The sequence below is a fragment of the Muntiacus reevesi genome, chromosome 2 (genome assembly GCF_963930625.1).
Source record: "Muntiacus reevesi chromosome 2, mMunRee1.1, whole genome shotgun sequence".
Taxonomy (NCBI): domain Eukaryota; kingdom Metazoa; phylum Chordata; class Mammalia; order Artiodactyla; family Cervidae; genus Muntiacus; species Muntiacus reevesi.
In genome coordinates this window covers 174,910,516-174,933,957 of record NC_089250.1, presented here as the reverse complement: position 1 = coordinate 174,933,957, position 23,442 = coordinate 174,910,516, and the positions used below count along the sequence as shown (strand labels likewise).

General features: G+C 48.7%; 1 protein-coding gene across 3 annotated transcripts in view; it reads left to right on the top strand.

The window, feature by feature from the left end:
* The window catches only part of SNX8 (sorting nexin 8), a 61,612-nt gene that overhangs the window by 5,283 nt on the left and 32,887 nt on the right, over positions 1 to 23,442 (top strand). The window contains exon 1 of one of the 3 annotated variants that reach the window (XM_065923684.1): positions 17,068 to 17,194. The exons of 1 other annotated variant lie outside the window; for it this stretch is intronic. In XM_065923684.1, coding sequence (XP_065779756.1) covers positions 17,101 to 17,194 — 94 coding nt within the window. In that variant the 5' untranslated portion in view covers positions 17,068 to 17,100. Of the gene's footprint in view, positions 1 to 17,067; positions 17,195 to 17,454; positions 17,771 to 23,442 lie in introns of those variants that run through there. One more of the 3 variants, XM_065923687.1, reaches the window with a different exon arrangement.

The window sequence follows — 23,442 nt, the reverse complement described above, 5'->3', positions numbered from 1 at the left end:
CGTGATGAACATGAGTTTGAGTAGGCTCCGGGAGTTGGTGATGGACAGGGAAGCCTGGCGTGCTGCAGTCCATGGGGTTACAATGAGTCGGACACGACTGAGCGACTGGACCTGGCTGAACTGAATCTTGGCTGGACATAGATATAGGGCCGCAGTCCTCAACCTTTTTGGCACCTGGGACTGGTTTCATGGAAGACAGTTTTCCCACAGACTGGGGAGGACATGAGGATGGTTTCAGGATGATTCAAGTGCATTACACTTATTGTGCACTTTCTATCTATTATTACACAGGCTCCACCTCAGATCATCAGGTATTAGATCCTAGAGGTTGGGGACCCCTGATGTAGAGAAATCTTAATAGTAACGTTGACCTTTCTGTGAAGCTTCATTTTGAGCAACACTCCCAGTGCACAGTAGTGGCCAGCACACTGTCCAGCAAAAGTATAATGTGAACCATGTATGTAATTTTAGAACTGTCCAGTGACCACCTGAGAGGTGTAAAAAGGATCCGTTCAGTTCAGTCGCTCAGTCGTGTCCAAATTTTTGCGACCCTATGGACTGCAGCACACCAGGCTTTCCTGTCCATCACCAACTCCTGGAGCTTGCTCAAACTCATGTGCATGGAGTCAGTGATGCCATCCAACCATCTCATCCTCTCCCATCCCCTTCTCCTCCTGCCTTCAATCTTTCCCAGCATCAGGATCTTTTCCAATGAGTCAGTTCTTCACATCAGGTGGCCAAAGGATTGGAATTTCAGCTTCAGCATCAGTCCTTCCAGTGAATATTCAGGACTGATTTCCTTTAGGATGGACTGGTTGGATCTCCTTGCAGTCCAAGGGACTTCAAGAGTCTCCTCCAATACCACAGTTTAAAAGCATCAATTCTTCAGTGTAAAAAGAATAGGTAAAGTCAATTTTAATAATGTGTTTCATTTAACCCAATGTATTAAAATATTATTTCTTTAACATATAATCAATATTAAAATCATTGAGACTTTTTACATTCATTTTTCCATTTTCCAGCTTCCCTGGTGGCTCAGAGGGTAAAGCGACTGCCTGCAATGCGGGAGACCCGCGTTCGATCCCTAGATTGGAAAGATCCCCTGGAGAAGGAAATGGCAACCCACTCCAGTACTCTTGCCTAGAGGATCCCATGGACAGAGGAGCCTGGTAGGCTACAGTTCATGGGGTGGCAAAGAGTCGGACACAACTGAGCGACTTCACTTTCTTTCTTTCTTTCCCATTTGAAGTCCTGGCAGTCCAACACATACTTTACTTATAGCACTTCTCAATCTGATCACTAAATTTTCAGCAAAATACTTGATCCGTATTTTGATTTCATAAAATTTACAATAGAAAAAGTAGATCCATATACCCAAATTGTTCCAAACACACTTGAAAGTTTTCCCATAGCTGAATGAGGATGGCTTTTAAATTTCAATTAATTTAAAGGAAATAAAATGAAAAATTTGGTTCCCTAGGTACTCATGTTGTTTTTGTTCAGTTGCTAAGTCGTGTCTGATTCTTTGGGACCACATGGACTCTAGCACTCCATCCTCCACGATTTCCTGGAGTTTGCTCAAATTCGTGTCCATTGAGTCGATGATGCCAGGTACACTAGCTGCCTGTCAAGTGCTCAACAGTGCCCTGTGCTAGTGTGCGCTGTGTTGGACAGTGTGGGGGTACATGCTCCCTAAATATGGGTGGATGAATGAATGAGTGAGTGGAGCTAGGCTGGTTAAACCACCCTCTCATAAGGGTTTTATAGTCAATCAAAAGCGTTTTGTTAAAGGAAAACATCAAGTAGCAAAATCATATGTGCAATATTCCATTTCTGTTTTTTTAAATATTAAATAAGTAGGGATGTCCCTGGCAGTCCAGTAGTTAAGAGTCTGTGGTTTCAATGCAGGGGGCGCTAGTTTGATCCTTGGTTGGGATGACTAAGATGCCACATGCCATCAGGTGCAACCAAAAAATAAAAATTGAAAAACATTAAGTAAATGTTAGTATATGCATAGGAAGAATAAATATCAGACTGTACGCAATGAATTCAGTACGAGTTCGCTGAGAGCCAGGCCTACTGGAGTCGCCAAGTTAAGGCCTCCACTCTGACGGAGCTGCTGCTCTGATTGGGAGACGGTGGAAAGCTGGAGAGTGGAGAGTGGCCGTGGAGAGAAACAGAAGCTGGTGGGGCAGGATGAAGGCAGCACCAGACTGGGGGTGCCTCAGAAGGGGACGCATTTGTGCTGAGACCTGGGAAGCCAGAAGCGGGGGCTGCGTGGGAAGGACTGGCGCTATTGATGCTCCCACCGGAGGAAGTGATTCCTAGGATCTCGGGAAAAACGTGAGTCGGCAGAGAAACAAGTCGCCTGCAGGTGGCGCCCTCAGCCCGCCCTTTTCGGTCCATGAAATGGGGCTGCATTTTCTCTCTTCCCTTACTCTCACCACGTGGAAAGCCCAAAGATGAGTTTTGCAGTCGTTTCTCTAGGATGTTGTATCTGAACAGGGCTGTAAGATGGAACAGGAGGGTCTAATCTGGCCCAAATCCCCCAGACCTCTCCCCTTCTCCCCTGATCCAACCTACCTCTGCCTTCACCCAAGGCTAATTCAGCTTCTTCAAAGGGAGCTCAGTCAAGAGTCCGCCTTTAGCTCTGGAGACCCTGGGCGAGTTATTCATCGCATCCGAGCCACTTCCTAGCTGTGACCCGGGTCAAAAACCCCGACTTTGAAACAAGGTCGTGGGGTCCCTGGAGTGGGCAGCGCCTCTGCCTGGGTCCTGGTTGGTCCTGGGGTAGCTGACGCCAGCTGCCAGGCACTGTCATGGGTGCTCACTTGGTCCCTGGGACAGCCCCCAGGCGGGGATGCTGGCATCCCCACGGGCATGGGGGCGGCTCAGCCAGCCTCCCCGTCTCAGAGGCTGTGCTCCACTCGGCTGCCTGCCGTGCTGCCGTCTGTGGGGTGGCAGAGTCAGACACGACTTAGCAACCGAACAGCAGATGAGAAGAGCCTCCCTGTTTCAGAGACAGATGCCTTCACCGGGGTCCTTCATGAAGACAAGCAGAGCTTGTGATGCTGTATCCCTCAGCAGGAGGGAAGAGTGGGGGGATGAGTGGAGAGCAGAAGGAAATGATACTTCTCTGGAGCCAGGCCAAACCTTCCCCTCCCTAGCTCCTGGTATCTAATTACCTAGAGGACTAGGATTTATTGAGCACCCACTAGGAGCCAGGCACTGCCTTAGATACTTTATAAACACTGTCTCATTTAATCTTTTCAGCATTTTTTAACTCAAAGTACAGAGTAACATATACATACCCATTCACTTACATCCAGATTTTTAAATGTTAACATTTTGCCATATTTGCCTGAAGGGTTTTCTTTCTAAGGGGGAAAGAAAAAGATTCAGAGCCCCTTTCTATCTCTCCTAAACTGCATCTTCTCCACATACCCCCACCCTGCCCAGAAGAAGCCATCATGTATCTGTAAGTAATACATACATTGTTTGGTATCTTTCAACAAAATTTTTACTTATTTAACTGTAGATTCACAGACAGTTGTAAGAAATAAAATAATTTGCCTAATTTCCCCTAATGATGCAAAATTACCACAAAGCATCCCAACCAGGCAGCAGTGAAGTGAAAGGGCTTCCCTGGTGGCTCAGTTGATAAAAAATCCGCCTGCAGTGCAGGAGACCCCGGTTTGATTCCTGCATTTGGCAAATCCCCTGGAGAACGGATCGGCCACCCGCTCCAGTATTCTTGGGCTTCCCTGGTGGCTCAGCTGTAATGCAGGAGACCTGGGTTCCATCCCTAGGTGGGGAAGATCCCCCAGAGAAGGGAAGGCTACCTAGTCCAGTGTTCTGGCCTGGAGAATTCATGGACTGTGTAGTCCATGGGGTCACAAAGACTGTGATACAACTCACCTGTCCTACGCAGGTTTCCTGTTTTACCCACATTAGTCCGCGTTTGCCTACTGTGTCTTTAAAGGTACACCAGTGGTAGGCTATGCATCTCCTTCTGCAGGGTACTCTTTCAGCCAGAACGGTGTCTGAGAGCTGTGCTCACCTTGGCACGCGCTGTTCTGGCCCACCCACTGTGTGAATGCGCCGCGGCGTATCACTCGCGCCCACTGATCTCCAAGTAGGCTGCTGTCTGTGTGTCTCGCACAGTGCTGCAGTGACGAGACTTGTACTTGTCGCCCCCGGCCGTAGATCAGAGGACACGACCAGACGGGGGATTTCCGAGTCACGAGACATCTGCATTCCAACTTATTAGACATTAGCAGCTTGTCCTCCACAGCATTCACACTCCTCCAGCAGTGTAGGAGTATTTCTGTTTCTCTTCATCTCCTGTTCATGAAAGGGTATCTATCTCACTGCTGTTCGAATTTGCATTTCCCTGATGTAAGTGGATTTCTGATTTAAGCAGAAAAGGAAGTTATTAAAAGTAGATAAAATCTCCAGGAGGGCTGGGAAACCAGGCTCAAAGCTGAGCAGCCCAGAAATGTGCGGACCCGGCCAAGAATGGGCGGTGAAGACAATGCTGGGTCCCAGATGTCAGAGCTGCACGCCAGCCCCTGATGCTGGTGGAAGCCCCCAGCCCCCAGCCCCCTTGATGTGGGGTGCAGGCGCGTGGCTGCCGTGAGTTATCACCGTCGCGGAGGCCGCTCTGCCTCCGGACCCCAGCTTCACGTCAGCCTGGCTGGGCGCCGCTGGGACTGAGTGTCTGACATTTCACCTCTAGGAGTGTCAGGGGACTCAAAAAGGAAGGAATTCTTCCAACATGGAAAAGCAGGTTCACGTGCGGTATGACCAAAAAATGACAGGTGTCAGCAGACCTGACTCAAGAGTGAGGCTGAACATCTTTTATGTTTATTGGCCACTCAGACTTCCTTCTCAGGGAGAGAACAAGGAATGCATATGTGTGTGTGACTGAGTCGCTTTGCAGCACAGCAGAGACGGGCATGGCCCTGTAAGAAGACGAGAATGCCCTGTGAAGACAGACGCCCAGGGAGAAGGCAGCCGCGTGATGTGTCTACGAGCCCAGCAGCACCGAGAACTACGGCGAACGCGGGAAGCTCGGAAAGGCGAGGAGGGCTTCTCGTCTGACAGGTTTCAGAGTGACTGTGGCCACCAACGTGATTTCAGACTTCAGGCCTCTAGAACTGTGGGCAACACAGCTCTGCGGTTCTGGTAAGGCACACGGATTGCCGCGCTTTGTTAGGGCAGCCGCAGGAGAGGAATACATGTGGCGAATTACCTTGATGGATTTAAAACGTTACACCAAACTTGCATTTCACTTGGTCGAAGTACTTTTTTTTTTTTTTTTTTTTGGTCGAAGTACTTTTTATGTATTACTGGATTGGACTTGGTTATATTTTTTCTTTTCTTCTATTTTGCTAAGGCCTTCCATGTCTGTGTTCATGAAGAATGTTATCTGTAGTCTTCTTGTGACGTATTTGTTTGGTTTTGGTATTAAGGTGATTTTCTTTTAATGTCTTTGTCTTACCTTGGTGTCAGACTCTTACAGAAAGAGTTTGGGGGAATAGTTTCTTTAAGACTATTTTGTTAAGGGAAGTTTAGGTTCACAACAAAATTGGGGGGGAGATACAGAGAATCCCCACAGACATTACTTCCCGCATTTGATCGGCACCAGTCTCCAGAATGGTGGGTTTATTACCAAGAACGAATCTACACTGACACATCGTAATCACTCAAAGTCAGTGGTTCCCCTTAGGGTTCACTCTTGATGTTCTTCACCCAGTGAGTTTAGATGAGTTGGGGAAATGGTTTTGTTTCTTAATTTTCCATTTGTTTGTTGCTATTATGTTGTTGTTTAGTCACTAAGTCGTGTCTGACTGTTTTTCGATCCCACCGACTGGCGTCCACCCAGGCTCTGTCCACAGGATCTCATGGGCTAGAATACTGGAGTGGGTTGCCATTTCCTCTTCCCGGGGATCTTCCCCGCTTAGGAATCCGACTTGCGTCCCCTGCCTTGGCAGGCAGATCCTTTACCACTGGGCCACCAGGGAAGCCCTTGTTGATACTGTGCAGAAATACAGTTGGTACTTCCCTGGTGCTCCAGTGGCCAAGACTCCATGCTGCCAGTGCAGGGCGCCTGGGTTCAATCCCTGGTCAGGGAACTAGGTCCCACATGCTTCAACTAAGACTTGGAAGGCCGCAACTAAAGATTTCTCATGCTGCAACAAAGATCGAAGATTCTGCATGCTGCAACTAAGACCCGGCAAGGCCAAGTAGATAATAAAAATAAATATTAAAAAAAGAAGAAGTACAGTAGATTTCTGTGTGTTGATGTGTGTCCTACATTCCTGGTAAATTCAGTTATTCTCATTCAACTTGGGTTTTTGTTTTTAAGATTCCTTAGCATTTTAAAAATATGCTTCCATATGCACCTTCCTTCCAATCTCTATGCCTTTTTTCCTGCCTACTTCACAGGCGGGGGCCTCCAGTCAACGCTGAGTAGGAGAGCGAACATCTTGCTTTATTGCCAGTCCTGGGGGAGACTGTTTAGTCTTCCACTTGATGTATGATGGTAGCGCTAGGCTCTCAGAGATGCTCTTTACCAGGAAGAAGTTTCCTTATCATCCTAGTTTGCAGAGTTATAATTGTGAACGGGTGTTAAATTTTGTCAGAATTTATCTGCATTATTTTTTTTTTGCAATTTATACTTTCTGCATATGAGATACTCATATGAGTCTTCTGTTAATATGATGAATTACACTGATTTTTTAGATAATGAAACCAACACTGCATTCCTGGCATATGCCCTGCTTGCATTAGATTGCTATTATTTTTTTCCTTTAGAAGTTTGACAGAATTCACCAGAGGAGCCATATGGACTAGGAGTTTTCTTCACGAGGAAGGTTTTTTTCCTTTTCTTTTTGGCCGCACCTCGAGGCAGATGGGACCTTAGTTCCCCAACCGGGGATCAAAACCCAAGCCCCCGCACTGGGAGCACGGTGTCTTAACCACTGGACCACCAGGGAATTTTCAATTTTTTTCTTTTTAAATTGTAAAATATACATAACATCAACCATTTTAAAAGTGTACAGTTCAATGGCACGAAGTACCACAAATTTAATGACTTGAAACAACAAAAATGTCGTCTTACAGATCTGGAGGTCACAAGCCTGAAATAAGACTCATAGGGTTAAAATCGAGGTGTTGGCACGATTGTTGCTTTTGGAGGTTCCAATAGAGAATGCCTTCCTTGCCTCCTCCCGCTTCTAGAAGCTCCTGGCATTCCTTGGCTCATGACTCCAGTCTCTATCTTTAATATCACATGGCCTTCTGCCCAGCTTTGACAGTCTTCAAAGATTCCTTTTATACGGCACTCTCATAATGACATTGAACCCGCCCAGGTAATTCAGGATAGTCCTTGGAACTTCCTTGGCGGTCCAGTGGCTAAGGCTCCACACTCCCAGTGCCGGGGGCCTGGGCCGTCCCTGGTCAGGGAACTGGATTCCACGTGCCACAAGGAAGAGTGTGCATGCAACTGAAGATCCCCATAATGAAGATCGGAGATCCTGCGTATTGCACTTAAGACCTGGTACAGCCAAATAAATAAACATTAAAAAAATACATTCATCCCATTTCAACATCCTCTGAAGTCTCAACCCTTTATAGCATCAACTCAGTGCAGAATCTTATCGAAATCTCATCAGCTCAAAAGTCACAAGACTCCTTATTTGAATAATGTAAATCGCTATGGGTGGGACTGAGTGTGTGATTCATCCTGAGGCAAAATTCCTTTCCATCTGTGCACTTAGAGAATAAGTGATCTAATCCCCAAATACAATACTGATAGGTATAGGGTAACAGTTACAGTTGGACCTAACAGAAGCAGAAGATATTAAGAAGAGGTGGCAAGAATACACAGAAGAACTGTACAAAAAAGATCTTCACGACCCAGATAATCACGATGGTGTGATCACTCACCTAGAGCCAGACATCCTGGAATGTGAAGTCAAGTGGGCCTTAGAAAGCATCACTATGAACAAAGCTAGTGGAGGTGATGGAATTCCAGTTGAGCTCTTTCAAATCCCAAAAGATGATGCTGTGAAAGTGCTGCATTCAATATGCCAGCAAATTTGGAAAACTCAGCAGTTGGCCACAGGACTGGAAAAGGTCAGTTTTCATTCCAATCCTAAAGAAAGGCAATGCCAAAGAATGCTCAAACTACCACATGATTGCACTCATCTCACATGCTAGTAGAGTAATGCTCAAAATTCTCCAAGTCAGGCTTCAGCAATACATGAACCGTGAACTTCCAGATGTTCAAGGTGGTTTTAGAAAAGGCAGAGGAACCAGAGGTCAAATTGCCAACATCCACTGGATCATTGAAAAAGGAAGAGAGTTCCAGAAAAACATCTATTTCTGCTTTATTGACTATGCCAAAACCTTTGACTGTGTGGATCACAATAAACTGTGGAAAATTCTGAAAGAGATGGCAATACCAGACCATCTGACCTGCGTCTTGAGAAACCTGTATGGAAGTCAGGAAGCAACAGTTAGAACTGGACATGGAACAACAGACTGGTTCCAAATGGGAAAAGGAGTACATCAAGACTGTAAATTGTCACCCTGCTTATTTAACTTATATGCAGAGTACATCATGAGAAACTCTGGGCTGGAAGAAGCACAAGCTGGAATCAAGATTGCCGGGAGAAATATCAATCACCTCAGATACACAGATGAGACACCACCCTTATGGCAGAAAGTGAAGAAGAACTAAAAAGCCTCTTGATGAAAGTAAAAGAGGAGAGTGAAAAAGTTGGCTTAAAGCTCAACATTCAGAAAACTAAGATCGTGGTATCTGGACCCATCACTTCATGGGAAATAGATGGGGAAACAGTGGAGACAGTGTCAGACTTTATTTTGGGGGGCTCCAAAATCACTGCAGATGGTGATTGCAGCCATGAAATTAAAAGACGCTTACTCCTTGGAAGGAAAGTTATGACCAACCTAGATGGCATATTAAAAAGCAGAGACATTACTTTGCCAACAAACGTCTGTCTAGTCAAGGCTCTGGTTTTTCCAATGGTCATGTATGGATGTGAGAGTTGGATTGTGAAGAAAGCTGAGCGCTGAAAAATTGATGCTTTTGAACTGCGGTGTTGGAGAAGACTCTAGAGAACCCCTTGGACTGCAAGGAGATCCCACCAGTCCATCCTAAAGAAGATCAGTCCTGGGTGTTCACTGGAAAGACTGAAGCTGAAACTCCAATACTTTGGCCACCTGATGCGAAGAGCTGACTCCTTGGAAAAGACCCTGATGCTGGGAGGGCTTGGGGGCAGGAGGAGAAGGGGACGACAGAGGATGGGATAGTTGGATGGCATCACCGACTCGATGGGACATGAGTTTGCGTAAGCTCCAGGAGTTGGTGATGGACAGGGAGGCCTGGCATGCTGCGATTCATGGGGTCGCAAAGAGTCGGACACGACTGAGCGACTGAACTGAACTGAACAGTTACATACATTCCCATTCAAAATGGGAGAAGGAATGGAAAAGGAATTGCAGTCCCAAGCAATTTTGAAATCCACGTAATTCGTTGCCGGTCCAGTGGCTAATATTCTGTGCTCCCAGTGAAGGGGGCCTAGGTTCAATCCATGGTCAGGGAACTAGATCCCACATGCCACAGCTAAGAGTTCACATGCCACAACTGAAAAGATCCTGTGGACGTTGCTGCTGGCACAGTGGGTAGGGATCCACTTGCCAGTGCGGGGGACACAGGTTTGATCCCTGTTGTTCAGTCGTTACGTCATGTCCAGCTCTTCGTGACCCCGTGGCCTGCAGTGCGCCAGATTCCCTGTCTCTCACGATCTCCTGGAGTTTGCCCACTGGGGTTAGCTCTTCGCATCAGGTGGCCAAAGTGTCGGAGCTTCAACTTCAGTCCTTCCAATGAATAGCCAGGGTTGACTTCCTTTAGGATTGACGTTTGATCTCCTTGCAGTCCAAGGGACTCTCAAGATTCCACATACCAGGCAGCAACTCAGCCTGTGCACCACAAGTGCCGAGCCCGTGAGCCGAAGCTACTGGAGCCTGCGCGCCTGGAGCCCGGGCTGTGCGGCGGGAGAAGCCCCCGCAAGGAGAAGCCCGCGCCCTGCAGTGAGGAGCCGCCCCCGCTTGCTGCAACTGGAGAAAGTCTGTACAAAGCAAGGAAGACCTATGCAGCCAAAAGAGTAAATAAATAATCTAAAAAATTAAAAAGATCTTGCGTGTTGTAACTAAGACCTGTTGCACCAAGTAAATAAATAAATACTAATTTTTTAATCCAGTGGAGCGCACTCAGGTTTCAAGGCCTAGGAATTATCCTCTGTGGCTTCCTGTTCTGCCCTCTGGGCCCACGGCCCCACCCTCAGTCTTCTTGCTTTTTCATCAAGGGTTAGCACAGGTTTGCAGCTGAGTAGTGTTGTGAGGCTGTTTCCTGCCTGTAGAATTTTGAGGGTCAGGCAGCCTTCTTTCATTTCTTGTTTCTTTGTCCCTGTCTGTCCTAGCTGGCAGAATTTCTACTGACATAACACGCGAAGGAACCTATGGCTCTCCCATGGACGTCACTGGGAAAGGGGCTTATCCACAGGTCTTTCCTGTGGATAGATAATTCTATTTCTATTCTCACTTCGAAGAGACCTAATGTCTTCCAAGAGCCCTCTGTCACCAGATACGGTGACGTTCCGTACCTTTCTCGGCACTAGAAAAGTGCAGTTCAGCCTTGGTTTTCTCTCCAAAGCACACTTTCCCGACAGTGAGCCTCCTAGGCTACCCAGTCCAATATTCTTGGGCTTCCCTGGCGGCTCAGCTGGTGAAGAATCTGCCTGCATTGTGTGAGACCTGGGTTCGATCCCTGGGTTGGGAAGACCCCCTGGAGAAGATAAAGGCTACCCACTCCGGTATTCGGGTCTGGAGAATTCCACGGACCGTGTAGTCCATGGGGTCGCAAAGAGTTGGATGTGACTGAGCGACTTTCACTTTGCAACCTGGATAAGTTCTTTTCCATATAACCATAGGATACAGTTGAGCTAAGCTCGCTGTCACTGTAGAACACGCTCCCTGTTACATCCAGTTTCCAACAACATGTTCCTCATTTCCTCTGAGCCCTTGGCTGAAGTGTCCCTATTGCTACCAACAGTCTGTTTATGACGATTTAAGTATCATCATCTCAGATGATACAGATTTTCTTTACCACAGTTAGCAAAATTGTTAACATCCATATGCCTGTTAACAGTCTATTCAAGGCAACCAAGGTGTCTTCTATTGTGCTTCTTAAAATTCTTCCAGTCTCTACCCATCACCTAATTCTGAAGTCAGCTTCACGTTTTTAGGTATTTGTCATAGCAATACCCCACTTCCCAGTACTCGTATTAGTATTTTGTACTTTTTTTTTATTGCAGTGTGGCAATCTATTGTATGACTCCACAGCAATATGTTCATCCAGTCTGTTGTTAATAGACATTTGGGTTATCTCCAATTTTCAGCTCTTTGCATGTGGCTTCTAGGAATGAGCCTTTTTTTGGTGGACATATGCTTTTATTTCTTGTGGGTAAATATCTTGGAGTGGGATTGCTTCAAGGATTATTCCTTTTCCACTCTTGGTCCACTGTGGACAGCCAGCTTCCATGCTGCTTCAGGAGGCTGGTGGGTCATCCCTTCATCAATCCTGATTATGTCTAGGAAGTTCAGGTCTGTTTCCCGTGCTTGCTGGGACCGAAGCCTTCCTATTGCCTTAACCCAAGTTCCTAGAACCTTATCTTATTTCTGAAAGCTCTGTGAGTTGTTTTCTTCAGTTTTTGTCCATTCCTGTAACTTAAAGTTCCCCCTATGCGGCACTCTTTCTTGCTTTTGAATCCAGCTATGTAATAAAAAATAGTTTGAAAAAAAAAAAAAAAAAAAAAAAAAAAAATAGTTTGGGGGTAAAATGTTAGCTAGCATTTCTGTTTGGGGAACACAGTGAATGTACTTCTGCACCGGTTCAGACCGTCTTAAGAAGTCTCTTATTTAAAACTTTACCTTTGACCCAGGGCAACGTGTTGGAGCAAGTAATCTTGATATATCCATTTTGCATGTGAGCAAACTGAAGCAGGTTAAGCAGCTTGTCCAAAGTCGAATCAGGACAGGGACTTCCCTGGTGGTCCAGTGGTTGAGAATGTGTATGTGTGTGCTCAGCTGTGTCCGTCTCTTTGCGATGCCATGGACTGGAGCCCGCCAGGCTCTGTCCGTGGGATTTCCCAGGCAAGAATGCCGGGGTGGTTGACATTTCCTTCTCCAGGGGATCTTCCTGACCCAGGGATCGAACATTAGTCTCTTATGTTTTCTGCACTGCAGGCAGCTTCTTTACCACTAGCGCCACTTGGGAAGCCCAATTCAGAGGATGCGGGTTGAAGCCCTGGTGTCGGAGCCAAGATCTCACGAAGCCAAATAAAAAAATAGAAACCCAAAAAATAAAGTTTGACTAGGACAGCCAACTTGTTTGAGATATTTAAAGCTTTCTGGGGCTCATGGAGGATGTGGGCAACCCCCTTTCCTCCAGGCAGAAATTTTATTTTTTAAATGTTTATTTATTCATCTTTATTATTATTTGGCCATGCTGCAAAACATGTGGGATCTTAGTTCTCTGACAATCTTAGTTCCTCCACCAGGGATGGAAACTTTATAGTTTTCTGACCAGGGATTAAACCTGCACCCTGCAATGGAAGCACAGTCTTAACTGCTGAACTGCCCCAGGCAGGAATTTCAGAATGGATACTGGAGAGGCGCTGCTTGAGCAGGTAACCCATCGTGTCAGAAGAGGATTTGATTTCATGATCGTCACAGTATTAAATGAGATGATACTGGTTCATCAATTAGCATAGTGCCTGAAACCTAGTACATATTTTTTTTAAAAGTTTGGGATGATTGATATTATTAATGAAATTATAATTTTCTCTACCTTTAGAGTTATTTCTCTTCCCTACTTTTTGCTTTACAGAGCCATAGGCAGCTTCCCTACCAGCCTCCTGAAACAAGGGGTTATGGGTGGAGCAGAATTGGGGGGTTAGGAAATTCGAAGATAAATTGCTGGCTTTATAGCACAGGGAAAATGCTGCAGGGGCTCTGGGGATGGTCTCTGGCACCAGACAGTGTGGATTTGAACCCCAGATCTTTTATCAACTAGCTGTGGGGTCTTAGAGGGTTGAACTTTTCTGAAGAAAATGAAGATAATCATACTACTATTTTCTAGATTTATTGTGAGAAGTCGACAAGCTTCTAAGTAAAAGGCATATGTGAGAGTGCTCAGTACATAATAGGCATGTTCAGTAAAGGTTCGCTTGGTTAGTGTGGTTAGCATTTACTGCTGTTTATCGGGCGTTTCTGGCTGGCTCTCTTCCAAGGGCATGGTAATGTGTTCCACTTGTGGTTGGGCATAGCCATGACTAGTTCTGGCCAATGAGTTGTGAGTAGAAGCCTTGTGGTGATTCTGAGCCAGAGCAGTTAAACGCTCCGAGGGCTTCCCCTTTGTCAGGAGGGCAGAAATTCAAAGTGGAGGCTGCCCTCTTACCCTGGGTTTCTGAGGGCTGGTGGTGAATACAACCCCTTTGCTGTTTCTGGCCTCTGAGGTTTGAGATTGTTACTGCAGTGTGATTGAGCCTGTGCTCACAAACACGTGTACGATTATTAATAACCTCGAGGAGGGTATCCTCCTCGAGGCATTTTAGTGACTCTCTGGAAAGGTCTTTAGTAGGACCTGGCGGTGCTTGCGTTGGCAGGATAACCAGTAAGAGCCCCCTTCTGCACGTCCGCCTGCACAGGAGTCCCAGCTTCAGTGTTCTGCGTCCCAAGTTCTGTCAGTTCGCTTACACAGTTCTCCTTTTCCTGAAGGGAAAGTGATAAAAGTGACTCAAAACACATTAACAGTCTTCATGTACTTGAATTTGTGCCACTAATCAAAGGGTCTAAAAAAGCAGACATTCCATTTTCTATTTACCATTTCCTGAATGAAACAGAAATAGCATAAGGATTAGGCTTCTTTGGCGAGGATCTAAAGACATGACAGGCAGACATATTTCGATGCATGTTTCCCAAGCATGCTCTCACTGTTAGCGATATCTGGCAGTGGAGCCCACAGCTTGTGAGGGCTGAGTTCCCTTCTCCTGGAGGCATTCATAGCCTGTCACATCGGAACCAACCATTCATCTTTCCTCCCACAGTGCCCGTGTTTGCAGCCCTCCGCTCCCACTGTGCTCTGTGTGGTGTGGGAATTCGGCTGTGTTCTGCTCCTCTGATCAATTCCATCAGAAAATTTGGAAGGTGGGGACCTCTCCTGATTATCCCCATGTGGGGTTCCTCACTCTCCTCTCCCATGACAAACAGAATTCCCAACTGAGCAGATGCTCAAGAAATTTGCAAGGATAAAACAAACTTTCAACTTAGAGCAGTGGTTTTCCACCTGGGCTGCACCTTAGCATCATCCAGGGAGCTTTAAAAAAAAAAATCCCGAGTTTGGACCATACCTGCTGCTGCTGCTGCTAAGTCGCTTCAGTCGTGTCCGACTCTGTGTGATCCCATAGACGGCAGCCCACCAGGCTCTGCCGTCAAGAACACTGGAGTGGGTTGCCATTTCCTTCTCCAATGCATGAAAGTCAAAAGTGAGAGTGAAGTCGCTCAGTCGTGTCTGACTCTTTGCGACCCCATGGACTGCAGCCGACCAGGCTCCTCCGTCCGTGCAATTTTCCAGGCAAGAGTACTGGAGTGGGGTGCCAGTGCCTTCTCCGGATCATACCTGAGACCAATTGAATCAGAACTTCTGAGGGTGGGCTTCAGGCAGAGGATAGTTAAATGCTCCCAGGTGATTACTGCAGCCAAGGTGCAGGACCACTGAACTACAACAGAGGCCGGCTGACCATGTCAGGGGTGTTCAAGTAAAACAATAAATTTAATGAGCTGTTACTCGTGCGGCTTCCCAGGTGGCACTAGTGGTAAAGAACCCACCTGCCAATGCAGGAGATGCGAGAGATGTGGGTTCGATCCCTAGGTCGGAAGATCCCCTGGAGGAGGGCACTATATCCCATTCCAGTATTCTTTATTTTTTTAAATTTTTATTAGTTGGAGGCTAATTACTTTACAATATTGTAGTGTTTTTGTCATACATTGACATGAATCAGCCATGGATTTACAAGTATTCCCCATCCCGATCCCCCCTCCCACCTCCCTCTCCACCTGATTCCTCTGGGTCTTCCCAGTGCACCAGGCCCGAGCACTTGTCTCAGGCATCCCACCTGGGCTGGTGATCTGTTTCACCCTAGATAATATACATGTTTCGATGTGCCATATGACCCAGCAATCCCACTCCTGGGCATATACACCAAGGAAACCAGATCTGAAAGAGACACGTGCACCCCAATGTTCATCGCAGCACTGTTTATAATAGCCAGGACATGGAAGCAACCTAGATGCCCATCAGCAGACGAATGGATAAGGAAGCTGTGGTATATATACACCATGGAATATCACTTAGCCATTCCATTATTCTTGCTGGAGAATCCCATGGACAGAGGAGCCTGTTGGGCTGCAGTCCATAGGGTCGCAAAGAGTCAGACACGACTGAAGCGACTTAGCATACATGCATGCTTTTATTCTTGTGTAATGTTTAGCTTTATACTTGTTCAGTGCCTCACAGTTTTCAAGGTGCAGTGAGTTTAGTTTAAGCATTGAATAAGGATCTTATGATCTAGTGGGGGGAGGGGGACACAGATATGTAGCAAATTCTTCCAGGAAGTTAGAGAGGCGGAGAGAGAGAGAGGAAGGGAGGGAAGGGAGTGGGAGACGAGAGAATGACAATGTGTGTGTGTGTGCGCGCGCCCTTGGGAGGGGAGAAAGTGCTGAGCACATCATTTGATGCAAAACCAGCTTAAAGGAAGCCTGCGGTGGTGGAAGGAAACAGCATCCCGCTGGGACTTGGGAAAGCTTCTACATGCCGGTCTCTGGAAGAGGCACACCACTTCCTCAGTTATGCTGGGGACAGCATCGTTGTTGGTCGGCTCACAAAGATATCCGGTGGCTGTAACAAGGAGAACTAACTCCCTGCGGAGGGGACTCCTTTCTAGAACCCTGACTGGGGCTCTGGGCTCTTGATTGCTTTTACCGGCTCCCCGGGCGTTTACAGTTGTCCCGGTATTAGGAGGTACACGGTCCTTACCTTGGGAACAAGGCCCCCCCTAACGGAGCACTACCAGTAGCTCCAGCTTCCTCTTCGGCCTCCGCTTTTAGCTCCAGGAAGACCACAGCGTTTGCAGCTGTGCTATGCCTCGGGGCCTGTGGGTATCCGCTCCTTCCTCCCGCCGAATTCCTCATTCCTCCAGCTTCAGCTGAGGCTCTCCGTATCCCGAGATCCCTTCACCCGGCCAGGGCCGGGGGAGCGCTCTTGTGCGGCGCTCCCACAGTCTTGTTCTGGAAGTCGGGACACTCGCTCCACTCCGGTGGCCTGTCCGTCCTCCATATAGGGGAGGGTACCAAATGCACAGGCCCGCCTGGCCTCCAGGGGGCAGTCTGGAGACCTGACTGAGGGAGTGAACGACTGAATGACCAGGTGGCTTAGTGAGCGAGTCGGTGAACGAACGAGCGGATGGACCAGCGGGCGGACGAACGAGGAAGTGAACGAGAGAGCGGACCAGAGGATGAGAGTGAGAATAAATGGATGAATGAGTGAGTGGGGGCCTGAGAGAGGGCAGGTGGGGACTGACTGGGCGGGCGAGGGAGCGGCCAGAGAACCTGCAGCGGGGGAGCGGCGGACGCCGGGCGCTGAGCTCGCGCCTGGACCGCGCCACCTGCCCTCCGCGTGGCAGCTGAGCCTGGGCTGGGCGGGAAGAGGCGGGGGAGTGGGCGGGGCGACGCCGGGAGTGGGCGTGGCGGACCAGGCGCGTGGGCGGGGCGAGGCCGAGAGTGGGCGGGACAGGCCCAGCGCGTGGGCGGGGCGATGCCGAGGGTGGGCGGGGCAGGCCCGGGGCGGGCGGGGATAGGCCGGGAGTGGGCGTGGCCAAACCCTGGGTGTGGGCGGGGCGAGCCTCGGCCCAGGCCGGCGGGCGCAGAGGAAGTCACGTGGCGATCGCTCACATGACCGGCGGCGCGATGGACCCGCTGCCCACCGCGCCCGGAGCTGCAGCTGCGGAGGCGGAGGCGGACGAGGAGGCGGACCCGCCAGCGGCAGGTATGGCAGGCATCCCCCCAGGCCCCGCGTGGCTCCGGCCCGCGCCCCCGAGGCCCTGCGGCCTGCGGTTCTCTTCCTGGCTCCGGACTCCCCGCGCCTGCTGGGTCCTGCCCTCTCACGGCCCCTCCCGGTCCACGCCCAGGAGGGCGCGTGGCTCCGCGGCTCAGACCCCAGCACCTGTCCGCGTTTGCGCTCCGCGCGCTTCTGCCTGCGTCTCCCCAGGACTGTCCGGGTCCCTCGGGGCCGCAGGACCCGCCCACCCCGCGCTCCCTGCGTGCCCACCTGCCCGCCGCGTGCCTCTGGACTTGCCGGGCCTTGCGCGTACTGTGGCAGCTCAGGACTTGGGTGTTTCTTCTGCCAGCCCGCCGTGTTTCTCCGTACGTGCTTTTCTTAGTGCGTGAGGCTCGGCTTTTCTAGGATGGCCCCATGTAGAGGGCACCCCCTCTAGCCTTCTAACGGGAGAATACATGTGGGTGTGAGTTACTGCAGCTTCGCGGTGGCGGCGGCGGCGGCACGAAGTTGGAAACTCCGTTTGGAGGGCCTTGGCAACGTGTCCCTGAGGAGGTCGTGCTTAAAGTGAGTCCTGGAGGGCTGGTGAGACGGTTAATTTATTAGGGAGAAAAGGAGGTAGGAGTGGAGTGAAGCTGCTGGGGGCCGGGGTGGGGGTGGACGGTGCTCTTGATTGGCCTAAGTGCTTTGAAGACCCTGGGTGAGTCTGCCTTTAGACACCGGACCCGCCGCTCCCCACCCTTGGTCTTTATTTTCTCTTTCACTTGTAGCTTTGTAAGGGGTAGCATGTGATGGCTCGTGCTCATGGTTAGAACATTGTGTTCAGGAGGTCACACGTTTGAGCCCAGCGTGGGCCAGTCCAGCCTGCCTCTATCAGGTGCCCACACTGGACTCCTTATTCAGGTCACATTTGGAAATGTGAGGCACTGTTTGAGCAGGAACGCTGCTTCCCCTGGAGATTGTAAAGCAGTTCAGGGGTGCTGGATGTGGTGGTCGTTCTGGGCTCTCTCTGCAGGTCAAGGGCGGCCTGAATGTCTCCTGCAGGACTTACCCACTGGTTGCCATTATGGATGGTGTCAGCCACCCCCTGCTCTCTGAGACTGGCAGCTGGCCTTGTTAGGGGCTGCGGTGATTGTGTTAACATCAGGCATCCACTTGAAGGAGGTGGCGTGGTAGAGGAAAAACGCAACAACAGCAAAAAAAAAAAAAACCCCAATTTTTTTTTAAACTGGGAAAGCAAAAACCCAGAGGTAAGTGGCCTGCCCACAGTGGGCAATGTTAAGAGGGTATGTTGTGGTGGGGATGGTGGTTAGATGGGCTGCAATCAGAAAATAAGTTTTTGAGAGTGAATTTTATCCAAACATGTTACATGTGTCTCATGCTTGAGCAAAGGTTTGTTTTGACTGTTGAAGAAGTGGCTTATGCATATACAGCAAATTTCATTTTCTCTGGTGTTCTGTCCACACAGCCGTAGCTCACTGTTAGTATTAACTGTGGGGACTGTGGGGGTCTAGGTCTTTGTAATGCCTTTGGGATTGTCAGAAAAAATGATGTTCACTGTGGTTTTCAGCCTTAATGTTTAAAAAAAAATTTTTTTTAAGGTTAATTTTTTTTTGGCTGCTCTGGGTCTTTGTTGCTGTGAGAGGGCTTTCTCTAGTTGCGTGGAACACGGGCTGCTCTTCCTTGCTGTGTGTGGGCCTCTTATTGCGGTGGCTTCTCTTGCAGTGGAGCACAGGCTCAGGGAGAGTGGACTTCAGCCGTTGCAGCAGGAGGCTTGGTAGTTGTTGCGCACGGACTTCATTTTCTCCACAGCCTGTGGAGTCCTCCCAGACCAGGGATCCAGCCCATGTTCCCTGCATTGGCAGGCAGATTCTTTTCCACTGTACCATCAGGGGAGTCCCAAGAATCATATTATATTCTAATCCTTGGAAGCTTAAGCTGTGAGTGATAACTCCCTTCCTAAAAATTTAACTTTCAATTTTGCAATATGTAGACAACTACATTTCCTTTCCAAAAAAAAAAAAGGGCAAACACAACTGAGAACACTACAGATCGGCACTCACCCCCGCTCACCAGTTTGGGATGGATCCTCTCGCCCCGTTTTTGTGTTTATACTCACGTGTGCTCAGACAGTGTACACCTCCTTGTTCCTCTGTGCCTGTTTTTCCCTAGGGTCGTGTATTGGTTTTCTGCTGCTGCTGAAATAAAAATGACCACACAAAGTGACCACAAAGTGGCTTAACCAGCAGAAATTTATCATTTTACAGTTCAGAAGGTCTGTAGTCCAGAACGGGTTTCCCTGAGCTGAAATCTAGCTGTAGGCAGATCTGCGTTCCATCCGGAGGCCCTGGGGGAGAAGCCGTTTCTTGGTCTTTCCCAGCTCCCAGATGCCTTCCACATTCCTTGACTGATAACCCCCTTGCTCCAGGTGCCCCAGGCCACGCCTTTCTTGCCCTGTCCTGTCTCCGACTCTTTCTTCTGTCCACTTCTTCTACTTTTAAGGACCCCTCGGATTACATTGGGCCCACCTGGTAATCTGATAGGATTCTCCCAATTTTAATGTCAGCTTATTAGCAACCTGAATTTTATCTGCACCTTTAGTTCTCCTTTACTGTGTAATCTAATAGATTTATGTTTTCTGGGATTAGGGTGCGGGTACCTTTAGAGGTCATTAGTCTGCCATAATGGCTGCCCAAGATGGCTCATCGGTAAGGAACCCAGTTGCCAGTGCAGGAGATGCAGACGACTTGGGCTTGATCCCCAGGTCGGGAAGATCCCCTGGAGGAGGAAATGGCAGCCCACTCCACAGTATTGTTGCCTGGGAAATCCCCTGGACAGAGGAACCTGGTGGGCTGTAGTCCATGGGCTTGCAAGGGTCAGACACGACTGAGCACCCACCCACTTTCTGCCTTAAACACCCTAAGGAGTGGAATTGCTGGGCTGTAGCGTTACATACTTTTTAAAAAAAAAATTATTTTTCGCTGTGCTGGGTCTTTCTTGCTGCCTGGGCTTTTCTGTGGTCGCAGCTAACGAGGGGTTACTCTCTAGTTGTGGTGTGTGGGCTTCTCACTGGGGTGGGTTCTCTCATTGCGGAGCACAGGCTCTCTGGCGCAGAGTTCAGTAGCTGTGGGTCCTGGGCTCTAGAGCTTGGGCTCAATATCGTGACTCCCGGGCTTAGTTGCTCCGCGGCATGTGCGGTCTTCCTGGATCAGGGATCAATCCCGTGTCACCTGCATTGGCAGGCGGATTCTTTACCCCTGAGCCACCAGGGAAGCCCAGTTGCATGTTTTTTGTTTGAACAAATTCTGACAAATTATCCTTTCTGATGGCTGTTACCAGTTTATACCTGTAACAGCAACGCTTCTTTTCCCCGTCACCTCACCACCACTAAATGCCATGTTTTGAAAAAGATTCCTTCAGCATTAGAGAAATTAAGAACATGTTTTATTTTTTTTTTAATTTCTGTTTTTTCAGTTATTAGTGAGGTCTAGTTTCTTGTGATGCTTTGATCTTGTATGATCTTCCTGAGCTGACTGTTCTTATCTTTGGCCCATTTTCTTATGGGATTTTTTTCTTTTTTTTTTTCTTTGTAGCAGTTCTTTTTGTATTTTGGACTTAGACCTGTTGTGGATTTCATATTAAAATCATAACCATCAAAATATCTGATTGACTGGAACACTTTTTTCTGATTGCAGCATGAGAGTTTATTTCAGGGTCTGTTCAGAGGTTACAAAGCTCAGTGAGGATGCCCTGGAGTGCCTAAGAATGAGTGTGATAGGTGCTTGCTTGTCTAATCTGATTTTGGGAATTGCATCATGCTGGATAAGAATACAGATTACCACTGGGTCCCAGCCCTGCTTTCCTACAACCCTGCAGACCTGAATTTAGTCTTTCCTTCCTTCTTTCCTTCTGCCCTGCGCCTCAGAGCTCCTGGGATCCTAGTTTCCTGACTAGGGATTGAACTCTAGACCTTGACAGTGAAAGCGCCATGTCTTAAGTGATCGGTTTCAGTTCTGCTGTAGCCCCTCGCTGAACATGCGCCGTACCTGCTGTTCGGTTAGGAAGCTCTGAGCTGTTTGTCTTCCAAGCCTGGGAGGCGGGGGCGGGGGCCTCCAGGCTTTCTGTGGGGTCAGACCTGAGCTCTGCTCCTCCTCTGAGCGACCCCACCGCCTGCGCACCTGTGTGGTCTGCACTCCCCCCACGCTCCCGCCACCATCCCGCTGCCGCTGCTCTGCCTGGACACATTTGTCAGGCAGTTCACTGACCTGTTGCTTGAGATGTATGCATTTGACGGATTAAATTATACCTTAAAGTATCACCTGCTTTGGGCCAAAAAAATACCTTCCTGTCCATCTTTCCCTCCATCACACACATTTCTGTTGTCAGCTCCTGAGGGGCAGAAACCATTATTTTTCTTTATATCTCAGCATCTGCTAATGGAGATAGGGCTCTGCTAGAATAGAATCACATGTGGTTTTTTTTTTTTTTTGGTGGCATGCAGGATCTTAGTTCCCCAGCCAGCGATGGAACCTGGGCCCCCTGCAGTAGAAGCGCAGAGTCCTGATACGCTGCACCGCCAGGAAATTCCCTAGAATTACGTTTTTATCCCAAGTGTGTTTAGGATAGTATCACATTTTAGTTTGGTAACAGTGGTAGCTGCGTGAGTGTTATTTAAATTGGTGTTAATGCTCTTTGAACTCTGTTCCTCTGTCTCTCTCACACACACAATTTGCAAGGTAAAATGTGTCCATCTGAGGAAAGAGGAACTGAATCTCTCCTACGTAGGGCAGATTTTACCAGAATTTGTGGTTAGCAAGAAAGTGATGTGTTCTGGTAGGGGAATTCTGTTTTGGTTTATTTTTTTCCTTCCCAAGAAGAATGTACCAGAAAAAGAGATGTTTGGCCTGCAGCGTGCAGGCTGATGGGAGAGGCTGGAGTGGTGAGATGCCGGAGAGATGGGAGTGGCCTCCCTGGGGCCTGCAATTCGTGTTAAGACGAGCTGCCCCGGTGATTAGAACCCAGGCCCAGTGAGCAGGCTGGCGGCTGCTCGGGGATTCAAAGAGTGCACCCTCTGACCGTGTTACCTTCTGAAGAACGGTAGTGTTTTCATCCTTTGAATGTGTTCGCTGTAGAATAGGTAAGAAATCTCAACCAGACTCGAGGGAGAGGTTCTTGGGGAAAAGTGTCAGCAGGAGATCCAGCAAGTCCATCCTAAAGGAGATCAGGCCTGAACGTTCACGGGGAGGACTGATGCTGAAGCTGAATCTCCAGTACTTTGGCCGCCTGATGTGAAGAGCTGACTCACTGGAAAAGACCCTGATGCTGGGAAAGATTGAGGGCGGGAGGAGAAGGGGATGACAGAGGATGAGATGGCTGGATGGCGTCACCGACTCGATGGACATTTGACTAAACTCTGGAAGTTGGTGATGGACAGGGAGGCCTGGCATGCTGCAGTCCGTGAGGTCACAAAGAGTTGGACACGACTGAGCGACTGACCACCACCAGGGATCAGTGTTAAAACCTCGTATGCACGGGGTGGGCGTGCTCCGTGAGTGGAGCTCCAGGAAAAACTGAGGCCACCCTTGGTGCTGTTTACGGCTGGCCTGGTTGGGGGAGGACACTCGTGCCCTTGGGGTGTGGGGATGGGTGTGTTCAGGGTCCGTCAGCTCTCTTACCCACTTTGAAGTATGCGTACTACGCACATGTGAGGTGAAGATTCACGACTGATGAGTTCCAGGGCAGTTGGTGTAAGGCCTGGAGGCAACTCTGGAAGCATTGAGACATGCCTTTCCGAGACTCTAACCCGCTTTGTGCTGGTGACCTTCTTGCCTACAAGTCTTATGAATGAGTCGTAACCAGACCAGTGAGATTTCATGTGGTGTGTGATTCCGCACTCCCAGGAGAAGGCTGCACAAGTAAGACAACCACAAATACGAATGTCTTATGAAAGAGAAATCACCCGTGAGCCCATAACCGCTGGTGTTAGCCCGTTTCCTGCCCCCGTGCGTGTGTTGGACATGGTTAACCTCAGGGTGCATTTACATCTTGTCTGCCCGGTTCCCTTAACGTTACTCTGTGCTGCTAAGGGGTTTTCATGCTTTTCTGTTTGAGCTCTGCGTGGCAGTGAATCACGTGTGCTTGTAGAGTACGGAGGTGGTAAAATGTGATCCTTCAGCTGGAGTCAACATTAAACCTGTCCCGATGGTTGCGCTTGGTAAACAAGGCCTCTCTCCTGCTGA